Source organism: Heptranchias perlo, chromosome 22, assembly GCF_035084215.1.
Source record: "Heptranchias perlo isolate sHepPer1 chromosome 22, sHepPer1.hap1, whole genome shotgun sequence".
NCBI lineage: Eukaryota > Metazoa > Chordata > Chondrichthyes > Hexanchiformes > Hexanchidae > Heptranchias > Heptranchias perlo.
Window position 1 is genome coordinate 17,849,027 of NC_090346.1, and position 15,102 is coordinate 17,864,128.

Here is a 15,102-nt window from a genome sequence, read left to right on the forward strand (position 1 = left end):
CGGGCTGTACAGAACCAGACAGGAGTGAATCGTTCCCTTTTACCCACTGTGTACTGTACATTTACAGGAGCTGATACTGAGACACACACGGGCTGTACAGAACCAGACAGGAGTGAATCGTTCCCTTTTACCCACTGTGTACTGTACATTTGCAGGAGCTGATACTGAGACACACACGGGCCGTACAGTGCCAGACAGGAGTGAATCGTTCCCTTTTACCCGCTGTGTACTGTACATTTACAGGAGCTGATACTGAGACACACACGGGCCATACAGAACCAGGCAGGAGTGAATCATTCCCTTTTACCCATTATGGAGTGGTTTATTCTGTGTAATATCATTGTTACGTTTCAACCTTATTTACAAAATACAAGACGAGTTCCACGCACAAATATTAATCCAAAATAAAACAGCTGCGGGGGAGGGGGGGGCAGGGAGAATGTTGGCTGAGGTTGGTAGAGTTATTCAGATCTGTTTCCTCCCATCACAGGAACTCAGCACTCAAGAGAGTGTACAATGCAGATGGGCCCAACGCCCACAGCAGCAAAGGAGACGTGCTTGAATCAGATAGAATATCTCCCCTCAGCACTGACTGATGGAGGTAACAGATATACCAGTGCAGATAACAGGCCATCATCTTCTGTTCTCAACTACTGCTGTTAGAAATGCTTTAATGGAAACAGAGGCTTTAAATTAGGACCATGTTCCAAAAGAATTACAAAGGTGACTTTTAATTTCTTTATTCCATGTGGTGCCTCAGTGAGAAGCTGGATCTCAGAGACAGTCCTCGCAGGAGCGTCAAACAAGATAACTCCGATCTCTGTAGACTAATCACTGATCTGCACGTCACAATTAGCAGCAGCAACATGCAGCTCAGTTCTGAGACTCATGGCTGATAATGATTAATCAGATTTGTCATTCCGTGTACACTTATTGATCATTATCACTTTGGTTTCAAAGAACAGGCACTTCCTAGATAAGATCAAACTAGGGCTCAATGTAACAGTTCTGGGTGTGGGGGAATTTTTGCAAATCATGATGGCTATTTCCAACCCTGTTGTCAACACCGAACACTCCCAGGGCAGGTACAGCATAGGTTAGATACAGAGTAAAGCACCCTCTACACTGTCCCATCAAACACTCCCAGGGCAGGTACAGCATGGGTTAGATACAGAGTAAAGCTCCCTCTACACTGTCCCATCAAACACTCCCAGGGCAGGTACAGCATGAGTTAGATACAGAGTAAAGCTCCCTATACACTGTCACATCAAACACTCCCAGGGCAGGTACAGCACGGGTTAGATACAGAGGAAAGCTCCCCCTACACTGTCCCATCAAACACTCTCAGGGCAGGTACAGCACGGGTCAGATACAGATTAAAGCTCCCTCTACACTGTCCCATCAAACACTCTCAGGGCAGGTACAGCACGGGTCAGATACAGATTAAAGCTCCCCCTACACTGTCCCATCAAACACTCTCAGGGCAGGTACAGCACGGGTTAGAAAGTGCTCCAAACTCAGAAGATGTCCCCCTATTCGACACATGACATTTCCAGTTCTAGAACTGTAGTATACTAGAGTGAGATTGCCAATTGCTGCTGAATTCAGGGCAGTTTTGCACTGTGCGCTGGTGCATTTACTAATAATTCTTTAATTTGTTCTACAGATTTGCTTTTGATATGGCAACCATCAGAATGAGGCTGATCCTTCTCCCATTACTTTGTTTCACCGTAAAAGCTCAGAAGCTGTGTAGGTATTTAGAGTTTTATCTTCACTGGAGTCGGCCGTTGGCTCACCTAACTTTTTCTTTCCCAGTTTTCTCTCCTTCATTCCTCTCTTTTCCCGTTATACTTTCATTCCCTCCTCTTCCACTTTTCTCTGTATCTCCCCTGAAGTGTTGACTAATGTTGAGTTGTGGTTTTCAGTACTGACAGCCACCTAGAGCCTCCTGTGGAAGCCAAGCTGGTAAATGTTGGCTGGCTTAGGACATCTTCACAGCCAAGCTCTCTCTTGTCGTTGCCTGATATCGACACGACTGCACTTTCCAGCGGGAGTCATTGATTAGGGAGCAGGAAGCACAATCAGTTCCCTCCCTACTCACAGAACAATGAGCCCTAATGTAGTGTCACTTCTGCCAACCCTGCTGAGATCAGCGAACTCAACATCAACTGAGTAACAAACCTGGAGCTCTGAACAGCTCAGTGCATTTACCCAGCAGGTGTTTGACCCTTGACTGTAGTAGGTATTTTGGTGCCAAGTCTGAGGTGAGTCAGAAGTTTTCAGTCATGTTTAAGGGCTGGCCACACACCTGACTCCACTCTCCAAACCAAAATTTAACTGCGCCAAACTGAAAATGATGTATCTATGTATCTATCGATCTGTCTACCTATGTGTCCATCGATCTGTCCCTTTGTGTATCCATCGATCTGTCCATCTATGTATCATTCTGTCTGTCCATCAATGTACGGATCGAACTGTCCATTATGTATCCATCGGTCTGTCCATCTATACTTCTGTTCCTTTCCACCCCTCAGATGTACGAACTCTGTACAATCCACACTGTCCATCTCGGACAGAAGGGAAGAACAATCAAGTGATGAGAGAGCAGAGAAGCGAGGCTGTCCCGTGGACATTGATCTCCTTTAGACATCTTGGTCAGTTTGGGTGCAATGTTGATCCCCATTTCTGTTGCTGAGAGGCCGGCAGTGTCCGAAGACAAATAGTGCAACCATCTCCTGCTTTCCCCACTCGCTCTAGAATACGGTAATCAGAACCTAGACATTTCCCTGGATAGCGACAATGTCCTTTCGTGGTTAAACCAGAGAGATCAAAATGCCAAGACTGGGTTTAGAGAGGTGATGCCAGTCACTGTGTCAGGATTAACTCCCCCTCGTGCAGACACAAGGAGGGAGTTTAGTATCCCCTTCACCACTTGTGCGGTAATGTGGCGGAGCGAATCACCCGCCCATTGTAGAACACACACGATTTTCCTTCCCATTGATTTCTTTCACCAATGGACTATCCACTCCACCAATGGACCACATTACCGCAATTGTTGAAAGTGAAAATTACACCCAAAGGCCCTTTAGTGGCTAAAGTGAGTCTTAGCATCGCTGATAATGGGAGTCTTATTCTCAGATGCCAGCAACTGAATTTTGGAAAAGATTGGGGGAACCATACCTATCATAGAACGGAAAGGGAGAGAAGGGGGGATCAGTCTTTTGATTGAATGCAGGTTGGTTAAAAACATTTTCTTTGTTGGGCACTGAGTATCTCATGCACCAACTGTCAAACTATGTTTCTGCATATTTCATTGGAAATATTTTTTAATTATGTAGGTGCTCTAAGCTGTTTGGTTGACTACAGAACTACAATGAAGTGCACGAGGAATGAAAGAAACAACAGCCACATCACACTGCAAGTCTATCTGTAAGCACTTTTCACTGACTAACCAGCTCTTGTGGGATCCCATGTGATTTACTTTCAGTGCCAAGAAATGGGTATTTGGCCATGAGCCAGTTTCATCTCACAGCCTTGAGTTCAAATCCAGCCCAGACAAACCACATGAAACATGTCCATGTGAATTGAGTTTGGGTTGTTTCAATCCACATCCTAATGAGCGGGCTGCACACCACTGAATAGAAATTAGGGTCTTACCCAGGGGAGTGATAAGGTGTCCAGTGATGGAACTGCTGCACCTGCCCTGGGAGTGTTTGATGGGACAGTGTAGAGGGAGCTTTACTCTGTATCTAACCCGTGCTGTACCTGCCCTGGGAGTGTTTGATGGGACAGTGTAGAGGGAGCTTTACTCTGTATCTAACCCGTGCTGTACCTGCCCTGGGAGTGTTTGATGGGACAGTGTAGAGGGAGCTTTACTCTGTATCTAACCCATGCTGTACCTGCCCTGAGATATGGGTTAGTCCTGCGATTTCCCCACAGAATCATGTTACCAAGCCCCTTTCACAATAGCAAAAAAAATCCTGCAGGCTAAATCAGTACAGTAATTGGATTTAATGGCCCCTATCACTTGCTGTATGGGAGTTGGGTTAACTGGAGACCAGGAAACAGAGGAAAGGAAACTGACGCGAGTCCCAGCCTGGTCAAAACCGTACAGCCAAGCAGGGACTCAAAGAGGCACAAAGGGCTGGATTTGAGGTCCCCAGGTGATGGGTGAGTGGCTACAAATGGCCCCTGGGCCATATTATGAGCAGCGCTGGACTCCCGCCTTTTAACCGATCCATTTCCAAACAGGAATACGCGAAGTGGGAGAATGCTTCACGAAAATAATTGCACTTTCACAAGAATTTCGGTGCCGCTGCCGGAGGAGGAGGGACAGGTTGCCACTTACACTTGCACCATGAACTTCTTGATGTTCAGAGCCTTTCAGACTTATAGACTGGTTCTTGAGGCAAACAGCCAGGCCAACACAACGCACACTTGTATCGTCGAGAAATTCAAACCATCTTGGAACAGTAAGTGTTAATTTAAAGGGGTACTCCCTCCATAACAGTAAGTGTGTATTTAAAGGGGTACTCCTTCCATAACAGTAAGTGTGCATTTAAAGGGGTACTCCTTCCATAACAGTAAGTGTGTATTTAAAGTGGTACTCCTTCCATAACAGTAAGTGTGTATTTAAAGGGGTACTCCTTCAATAACAGTGCGTGTATTTAAAGGGATGTTCCCTCCATAACAGTATATATATTTAAAGGGGTACGCCCTCTATGACGCTTAAGGGGTACTGTAGCTTTACTCCCTATCCAGCTATATTGCGCTTGCCCTGGAAGTGTTTGATGCTGGTACTGGATGCTTGAAATAGGAAGAGTTCCATCTATCAGTGCTAACAACCGTTCCCTTAATGCGCTAAAAGAAAAATTAAATTTCTACATTTCACCCTTAACGGGACTTTATTTTCTTCTTGTGGCAATATGTCCACCCCATCTCCAACTTCCCATTCCTCCCCAAAGTCCTAGAACGTGTTGTCGCCTCCCAAATCCATGCCCATCTTTCCCGCAACTCCATGCTTGAATCCTTCCAATCAGGCTTCCACCTCTGCCGCAGTACTGAAACGGCGCTTATGAAAGTCACAAATGACATCCTATGTGACTGTAACTGTGATAAACTATCACTCTTCATCCTTCTCGACCTGTCTGCAGTCTTTGACGTGGTTGACCACACCATCCTCCTGCAACGCCTCTCGTCTGTCGTCCAGCTGGGTGGGATTGCCCTTACCTGGTTCCATTCCCATCTATCCAGTCGCAGCCAAAGAATCACCTGCAATGGCTTCTCTTCCTGCTCCCGCACCATTACCTCTGGAGACTCCCAAGGAGCTATCGTTGGTCCCTCCTATTTCTCATCCACAGGCTGCCCCTCGGCGACATCATCTGAAAACATAGAAACATAGAAACATAGAAAGTAGGAGCATGAGTAGGCCATTTGGCCCTTCGAGCCTGCTCAGCCATTCAATAAGATCATGGCTGATCCTCTATCTCAACACCATATTCCCACTCTCTCCCCATACTCCTTGATGCCTTTTGTGTCTAGAAATCTATCTAGCTCCTTCTTAAATATATTCAGTGACTTGGCCTCCACAGCCTTCTGTGGTAGAGAATTCCACAGGTTCACCACCCTCTGAGTGAAGAAATTTCTCCTCATCTCAGTCCTAAATGTCCTACCCCGCATCCTGAGACTGTGATCCTTGTTCTAGATCCCCCAGTCAGGGGAAACATCCTCCCTGCATCCAGTCTGTCTAGCCCTGTCAGAATTTTATACGTTTCAATGAGATCCCCTCTCATTCTTCTAAACTCTAGTGAATACAGGCCGAGTCGACCCAAACTCTCCTCATACAACAGTCCTACCATCCCACGAATCAGTCTGGTGAACCTTTGCTGCACTCCCTCTGTGGCAAGTATATCCTTTCTTAGGTAAGGAGACCAAAACTGCACACAATACTCCAGGTGTGGTCTCACCAAGGCCCTGTATAACGACAGTAAGACATCCTTGCTCCTGTACTCAAATCCTCTTGCAATGAAGGCCAACATACCATTTGCCTTCCTAACTGCTTGCTGCACCTGCAAGTTTGCTTTCAGTGACTGGTGTACAAGAACATCCAGGTCCCTTTGTACATCAACATTTCCCAATTTATCACCATTTAAATAATACTCTGCCTTTCTGTTTTCCCTTCCGAAGTGGATAACTTCACATTTATCCACATTATCCTGCATCTGCCACATATTCGCCCACTCACTCAACTTGTCTAAATCGCCTTGAAGCCTTTTTGCATCCTTCTCACAACTCACGATCCCACCTAGTTTTGTCTCGTCAGCAAACTTGGAAATATTACATTTGGTTCCCTCATCCAAATCACTGATACATATTGTGAATAGCTGGGGCCCAAGCACTGATCCCTGCGGTACCCCACTAGTCACTGCCTGCCACCCCGAAAAAGACCCATTTATTCCTACTCTCTGTTTCCTGTCTGTTAGCCAATTTTCAATCCATGCCAGTAAATTACCACCAATCCCATGTGCTTTAATTTTGCACACTAACCTCTCATGTGGGACTTTATCAAAAGCCTTCTGAAAATCCAAATACACCACATCCACTGCTTCTCCCTTATCTATTCGACCAGTTACATCCTCAAAAAACTCCAGTAGGTTTGTCAAACACGATTTTCCTTTTATAAATCCATGTTGACTTTGTCTAATCCCGTTGATATTTTCTAAGTGTCCTGTTACCACATCCTTTATAATAGACTCTAGCATTTTCCCTACTACTGATGTTAGGCTAACCGGTCTGTAGTTCCCTTTTTTCTTTCTCCCTCCTTTTTTAAATAGTGGGGTTACATTTGCCACCCTCCAATCTGCAGGAACTGTTCCATAATCTATAGAATTTTGGAAGATGATAACCAATGCATCCACTATTTCCATGGCTACCTCTTTTAGTACTCTGGGATACAGATTATCAGGCCCTGGGGACTTAGCGGCTTTCAGTCCCATTAATTTCTCCAGCACTATTTTTTTACTAATACTAATTTTCTTTAATTCCTCCTTCTCACTAGTCCCTTGGTTCCTGAGCATTTCTGGGAAGTTATTTGTGTCCTCTTCCGTGAAGACAGAACCAAAGTATTTGTTTAATTGCTCTGCCATTTCCTTGTTCCCCATTATAAATTCTCCCGTTTCTGACTGTAAGGGACCTACATTTGTCTTCATTAATCTTTTTCTTTTTACATACTTGTAGAAGTTTTTACAGTCCACTTTTATGTTCCTTGCAAGTTTACTCTCATACTCTATTTTTCCCCTCTTAATCAATCTCTTGGTCTTTTTTTGCTGAATTCTAAACTGCTCCCAATCCTCAGGCTTGCTACTTTTTCTGGCAACTTTATATGACTCCTCTTTGGATCTAATACTATCCTTAATTTCTTTTGTTAGCCATGGTTGGGCCGCTTTTCCTTTTGTGTTTTTGCACCAGAAAGGAATGTATAATTGTTGCAATTCATGCATTTGTTCCTTAAATGTTAGCCATTGCCTATCCACTGTCATGCCTTTTAATGAAGCTTCCTAATCTATCATAGCCAACTCACTCCTCATACCTTAATAGTTTCCTTTGTTTAGATTTAGGACCCTAGTTTTGAATTGTACAACTTTATTTTCCATCTTAATGAAGACACAATGTCAGGTTCCACATGTATGCCGATGACACCCAGCTCTACCTCACCACCACCTCCCTCGACCCCTCCACTATCTCTCATTTGTCACATTGCTTGTCCAATATCCAGCTATAAATGAGCAGAAATTTCTCCAACTAAATATTGGGAACATAGGAACATAGGAACAGGAGTAGGCCATTCAGCCCCTCGTGCTTGCTCCGCCATTTGATAAGATCATGGCTGATCTGTGATCTAACTCCATATCCCTGCCTTTGGCCCATATCCCTAAATACCTTTGGTTGCCAAAAAGCTATCTATCTCAGATTTAAATTTAGCAATTGAGCTCGTATCAATTGCCATTTGCGGAAGAGAGTTCCAAACTTATATCACCCTTTGTGTGTAGAAATGTTTTCTAATCTCACTCCTGAAAGGTCTGGCTCTAATTTTTAGACTGTGCCCCCTACTCCTAGAATCCCCAACCAGCAGAAATAGTTTCTCTCTATCCACCCTATCCGTTCCCCTTAATATCTTATAAACTTTGATCAGATCACCCCTTAACCCTCTAATCTCTAGAGAATACAACTCCAATTTGTGAAATCTCTCCTCGTAACTTAACCCTCGAAGTCCGGGGATCATTCTAGTAAACCTACGCTGCACTCCCTCCAAAGCCAATATGTCCTTCCGAAGGTGCGGTGCCCAGAAATGCTCACAGTACTCCAGGTGCAGTCTAACCAGGGTTTTGTATAGCTGCAGCATAACTTCTGCCCCCTTGTACTCTAGTCCTCTAGATATAAAGGCCAGCATTCCATTAGCCTTATTGATTATTTTCTGCACCTGTTCATGAAACTTCAATGATCTATGTACCTGAACCCCTAAGTCCCTTTGGACATCCACTGTTTCTAACTTTTTACCATTTAGAAAGTACCCTGTTCTATCCTTTTTTGGTCCAAAGTAGATGACCTCACATTTGTCTACATTGAATTCCATTTGCCACAGTTTTGCCCATTCACCTAATCTATCAATATCGCTTTGTAATTTTATGTTTTCATCTACACTGCTTACAATGCCACCAATCTTTGTGTCATTGGCAAACTTAGATATGAGACTTTCTATGCCTTCATCCAAGTCGTTAATAAATATTGTGAATAACTGAGGCCCCAAGACAGATCCCTGCGGGACTCCACTAGTCACATCCTGCCAATGTGAGTACCTACCCATTATCCCTACTCTCTGTCGCCTTTCACTCAGCCAACTTCCTAACCAAGTCTGTACTTTTCCCTCGATTCCCTGGGCTTCTATCTTAGCTAACAGTCTCTTATGTGGGACTTAATCAAATGCCTTCTGGAAGTCCATATAAATAACATCAGTTGACATTCCCCTGACCAGTACGTTAGTCACCTCTTCAAAAAATTCAATCAGGTTTGTCAGGCACGACCTACCTTTCACAAATCCATGCTGGCTCTCTCTGATTAACTGAAAATTCTCGAGGTGTTCAGTCACCCTATCCTTAATTATGGACTCCAACATTTTCCCCACAACAGATGTTAGGCTAACTGGTCTATAATTCCCTGGTTTCCCTCTCTCTCCTTTCTTAAAAAGCGGAGTGACGTGCAATTTTCCAATCTAGAGGGACAGTTCCTGAATCTAGAGAACTTTGAAAGATTATAGTTAAGGCATCTGCAATGTGCTCACCTACTTCCTTTAAAACTCTGGAATGGAAACCATCTGGTCCTGGGGATTTGTCACTCTTTAGTGCTATTATTTTCTTCATTACTGTTGCTTTACTTATGTTAATTTTATTGAGTCCCTGTCCCCGATTCAATATTAGTTTTCTTGGGATTTCCGGCATGCTATCCTCTTTTTCAACTGTAAATACTGACGCAAAATAATTGTTCACCATGTCCGCCATTTCCCCATTGTCAATGACAATATCCCCACTTTCAGTTTTTAAGGGGCCAACACTGCTCCTGACCATCCTCTTTTTCCTAATATAACTATAAAAGTTCTTCGTATTGGTTTTGATATCCCTTGCAAGTTTCTTTTCATACTCTCTTTTTGTAGCTCTTACTATCTGTTTTGTGACCCTTTGTTGATCTTTGAATCTTTCCCATTCGCCAGGATCTGTGCCATTTTTTGCCTTTTTGTATGCCCTTTCTTTATGTCTTATACTGTCCCTTACCTCTTTAGTTGTCCATGGCTGTTTTTTTTGGCAAGTAGAGTTCTTGCCCCTCAGGGGTATAAACCGATTCTGTATCACGTTAAATGTTTCTTTAAACATTTCCCACTGATCATCAGTCGTTTTACCCATTAACAGATTTGCCCAGTTTACTGTGGACAGTCTCTGTCTCATCCCATTGAAGTCGGCCTTACCCAAGTCTAGAATCTTAGCAGCTGATTCACTTTTTTTCCTTTCAAACACTACATTGAACTCGATCATGTTATGATCGCTATTGGATAGATGTTCACGCACAGTTAAGCCGTTAACTAAATCTGGTTCATTACTCATTACTAAATCTAGTATGGCTTGCCCCCTTGTTGCCTCCAGGACATACTGCTATAGTAAACTATCCCGGACACACTCAAGAAATTCACTACCTTTCTGACAGTTGCTAGTCTGCTTTTCCTAATCTATGTGAAGGTTAAAGTCCCTTATTAAGACCACTATGCCTCTGTTACACGCTTGTCTAATCTCTGCATTTATACAATCTAGCACTTCAGAGTTGCTGCCAGGGGTCCTATACACAACTCCCACTATAGTCTTAGATCCTTTCCTATTTCTCAATTCAACCCATAAGGTCTCTGTTGACTGCTTACCTCTCGTTATATCCTCCTTTATCATTGAAGTGATTTCATCTCTAATCACTAAGACTACTCCTCCCCCTCTTCCATTTTCCCTATCTCTCCTGTAGACCTTATAACCCGGTATATTTAGTTCCCAATCCTGACCATCCTGCAGCCATATCTCAGTAATAGCTATCATGTCATACCCTCCAATTTGAAATTGAACCTGTAGTTCATTTAATTTATTCCTTATACTCCGTGCATTTGTATATAGAACTCTTAGTTGGGCCACACACCCTAGCCTGACCGTCAGCTTAAATGTTGGGTTAATCGTTTACGCCTTCTAGTTTTCACTTTATCTGTAGTGTCTAAAGTACACTTTCTTCCTGCTGCTCTACGCTTTTCCCTTTCACTTGTTCTTGAACAACTGTTTGTACTATTTGTATTGTAAATTTCCCCTGGGTCTTCCCCTCTCTTGCTGCTCTCAATTTTACTCCCTTCTGACTCCCGCTCAGGAATCCATCACCCTGTCACTAGTTTAAACCTTCCCCCACAGCACTAAGGAAGACCGAAGCCATTGTCCCCAGTCCCCGTCACAAACTCCGTTCCCTAGCCACCGACTCCATCCCTCTCCTGTTCATTGTCTGAGGCTGAACCAGACTGTTCACATCCTTGGAGTCCTATTTGACCCCAAGATGAGCTTCCGACCCCATATCCGCTCCATCACCAAGACCGCCTACTTCCATCTCCGTAACATCACCAGTCTCCATCCCTGCCTCAGCTCATCTGCTGCTGAAACCCTCATCCATGCCTTTGTTACCTCCAGACACGACTATTGCAATGCTCTCCTGGCCGGCCTCCCATCTTCCACCCTCCATTAACTTGAGCTCATCCAAAACTCTGCTGCCCGTATCCTGACTCGCGCCAAGTCCCGTTCACCCATCACCCCTGTGCTCGCTGACCTACATTGGCTCCCGGTCCAGCAATGCCTCAATTTTAAAATTCTCATCCTTTATTTCAAATCCCTCCATGGCCTCGCCCCTCCCTATCTCTGTAACCTCCTCCAGCCCTACAGACCTCCACCATCTCAGCGGTCCTCCCATTCTGGCTTCTAGCGCATCACCGATTTTAATCGCTCCACCATTGGTGGCCGTGCCTTCAGCTGCCTAGGCCCTAAGCTCTGGAATTGCCTCCCTAAACCTCTCCATCTCTCTACCTCTCTCTCCTCCTTTAACGTGGTCCTTAAAACCTACCTCTTTGGCCAAGCTTTTGGTCACCTGACCTAATATCTCCTTATGTGCCTCGATGTCAAATTTTGTTTGGTAAACGCTGCTGTGAAGTGCCATGGGACTTTTTACTACATTAAAGGCCCTATATAAATGCAAGTTGTTGTTGTTATTATTATATACCTGATATCCCTTTGCCTAACTCTTGGACAACCCATATCTTGCAGTTCAGCTGAACGCGCCTCTGCAACTGTCTGTGACACTGAACTCCACCACACGGAAGTTTAACTTCACATGGCAGATCGATGATGCAGAACGTTACTTGAAAGGCCGCCTGGAGCATGAACTAGAGTACTGGAGCAGAGAGACAAGAGAGGTGGGTGACTCCAGCCTCCGCTCACTCCCAGGTGATTAAAGGAACACTGACAATCACCATCCCACAAATCACCCTCACAGCTTCCATCCTGCGGCCCTAGAAACTTAAACATTCACTCCCTCCGCCACTGGCACACTGTGGCTGCAGTGTGTACCATCCACAGGATGCACTGCAGCAACTCGCCAAGGCTTCTTCGACAGCACCTCCCAAACCCACGACCTCTACCACCTAGAAGGATAAGGGCAGCAGGCACATGGGAACAACACCACCTGCACATTCCCCTCCAAGTCACACACCATCCTGACTTGGAAATATATCGCCGTTCCTTCATCGTCGCTGGGTCAATATCCTGGAACTCCCTTCCTAACAGCACTGTGGGAGAACCTTCACCACACGGACTGCAGCGGTTCAAGAAGGCGGCTCACCACCACCTTCTCAAGGGGTAACTAGGGATGGGCAATAAATGCTGGCCTCGCCAGAGACGCCCATACTCTGAGAATGAATAATAAAAAAAATTATCCCACATTCCTGTACATTACACATAGTGAATTATCCCACATGATTGTGGATAAATAGGGGCAGAAATAGCCAACCAGGCCTTCCCCCTTAACCACAATCTTTGCACCCAGAGAAATGGGTGTTCCTGGGGAACAAGGGTTAAGAAAATCTACCATGTTATTCTACGCTTTTTCATACTGACCTGTGTCTGCCTCCTGTTGGCTCCGTTATTTTAACAGTTTTAAATCCTTCTGAAACTGGTTATATTGTTCTTCATCATTTGCCCTACTTCCTATTTTGGTATCAACTGCACATCTGAAGATTTTGCTTGCAATAACCGCCTTTAAGTCATATAATTTAAATATGCTCAAGTCGATCTCTGGTGATATTGCATGTGGGCAGTCAAGACCAAACTCAGTCTTCAAGTGAAGCAAGATTAGAGGATGGGGTCTAATTAGACAGCACCTCCCAAACCCGCGACCTCTACCACCTAGAAGGACAAGGGCAGCAGGCACATGGGAACAACACCACCTGCACGTTCCCCTCCAAGTCACACACCATCCCGACTTGGAAATATATCGCCGTTCCTTCATTGTCGCTGGGTCAAAATCCTGGAACTCCCTTCCTAACAGCACTGTGGGAGAACCGTCACCACACGGACTGCAGCGGTTCAAGAAGGCGGCTCACCACCACCTTCTCAAGGGCAATTAGGAATGGGCAATAAATGCCGGCCTTGCCAGCGACGCCCACATCCCGTGAACGAATAATAAAAAAAAACCAGTCTCTATTTTAATGCCCTACATTTTGCCCCAACTTTTATACATAGAAGTTACAACAGGGTAACAGGCCATTCGGCCCAACCAGTCAGTGTCAGTGTTTACCCTCCACACGAGCAAATATTCCCAATCACATTTACCCACCCTGTTCCCATATCCCTTCATCCCCCTCTCCAATCTAACCTGGAATGTTGACAGGTTCTGCCTCAACCACTAACCCTGGAAGTGAATTCCACTGCCTCACAACTCTCTGTGTGAAGATGTTTCTCTCACCCTCTGTTCTAAATCTCTTATGTTTAACCTTGTATCGATGACCCCTCATTCTTGACCCTTCACCCATTGGAAACAGTCTGCTTCTATCTATTCTGCCTCATCCCTTCATAATTTTAAAAACTTCTATAAGAACCCCCATAATCTGCGTTATTCTAACAAAAAAGAGAAACAATTTTTCAAGTCTTTTTTCCTATTTGCATTTCCTCATCGCAGGCAGTGTCCGAGCCAATCTGCGTTGTACTGACTGCACCCTCAGAATATCATTACCGCTGATGTTTTTTTAACCAAAATGCATCACCTCACATTTACTGCCATTGATTTCCATTTGCCACTTTTAGCCCATTCCCCCATCTCATCAACATCTCATTGCAGCATCCATTGGCCTCTTTTTATATTTACATTAGAAATACCTAGGTCAGTGTAAACTTGTCACGCTGTAATTACACCTCCCGGCACTGCTGTGAAAATTTCCCATTTATGATAACCGCATTCCCTTTTTCAAGGTAATTTTCTATCTTGTGCTGCACTTCACCTCCTACTTGAATCTCTTTTTTTCCCTCTAGGATGTAAAGGTGAAACGTAGAATTAATGATATCCGACATCTGGCTATCGAGGAAACAGAACTGGATCCAGACACCAATTATACAGCGTGGATTCGCAGCAAACCTTTAAAAACTGAACGTTATCAGGGGAGCTGGAGCACATGGAGCTCAGAAATAAAATGGAGGACAGACCCTGGCAAGTATACTGCTGCCTAGAATCAATTTGGAATATTATCTGACAGGTGTCTCTCTATCTCTCCCTGTTTTTCTTTGTCTCTCCCTCTCTCTCTCTCTGACTCTATCTCTGTCACTCACTTTCTTTCTCTGTCTGTGTCTGTCTGTTTCTCTCTCTCCCCCTTTGTCTTTCTCTTGGTCGATCAGTCTCTCTCTCATTCAGCCTCTCTCTCTATATATAATCTGTGTTGCTCCCTCATTGCGTTTGTCCTTCACTATTTCACTCTCTTTTCCCTTGCTCCTGTCTCTCTATATATCTGGTGCTGTGTCCCTCTATGTTTCTCTCTTTCTCTCACCAGTCTCCCAGTCTTGCTGTTGTGTCTTTTGTCTTGCAGAGCTCTGAGTTTCAATGAAGATTGAATCCTCTGGGTTCGATGAGCTGCCTCATTGTTAATCCTCTGGCCTTGCCCATTCACACCAGGGTGACCTCTTTCTGATTTCTTATACCAGCCGTCCTGAATTAAAGCACCAACCACAGTTTTGGACTGTGATCCAGTAACCCTTTAGGAACAGGAGTAAGATTGCACCAAACTCATTTCACATTGAACTGGACTGAGACCACAGGAGAATGGGACTTGTGGATATCCCTTTCAGAAAGCTGGCAAAGACATCAATATGGTCTCCTTCTGTACTGTAGAATTCTATAATTCCATGAAACAAAAAGGGCCAGCTCAAGTGGTCCTGCTGTACACTGACAGATCACCGAAGCCTGGGGGCAGGGGGCCGACTTTATGTTCTGGGGGATGGTCCT

General features: G+C 44.6%; 1 protein-coding gene across 1 annotated transcript; it reads left to right on the forward strand.

Annotated features, from left to right (window-relative positions):
- Positions 1-2,709: 2,709 nt before the first annotated feature.
- Positions 2,710-14,639, forward strand: LOC137340877 (interleukin-21 receptor-like). Its single transcript, XM_068003683.1, has 5 exons — positions 2,710-2,763; positions 3,339-3,429; positions 4,252-4,472; positions 11,880-12,028; positions 14,139-14,639. Exons 2-5 carry the CDS (start codon positions 3,374-3,376, stop codon positions 14,331-14,333), a joined length of 621 nt encoding a protein of 206 aa, XP_067859784.1. The 5' UTR covers positions 2,710-2,763; positions 3,339-3,373; the 3' UTR covers positions 14,334-14,639.
- Positions 14,640-15,102: the final 463 nt, after the last annotated feature.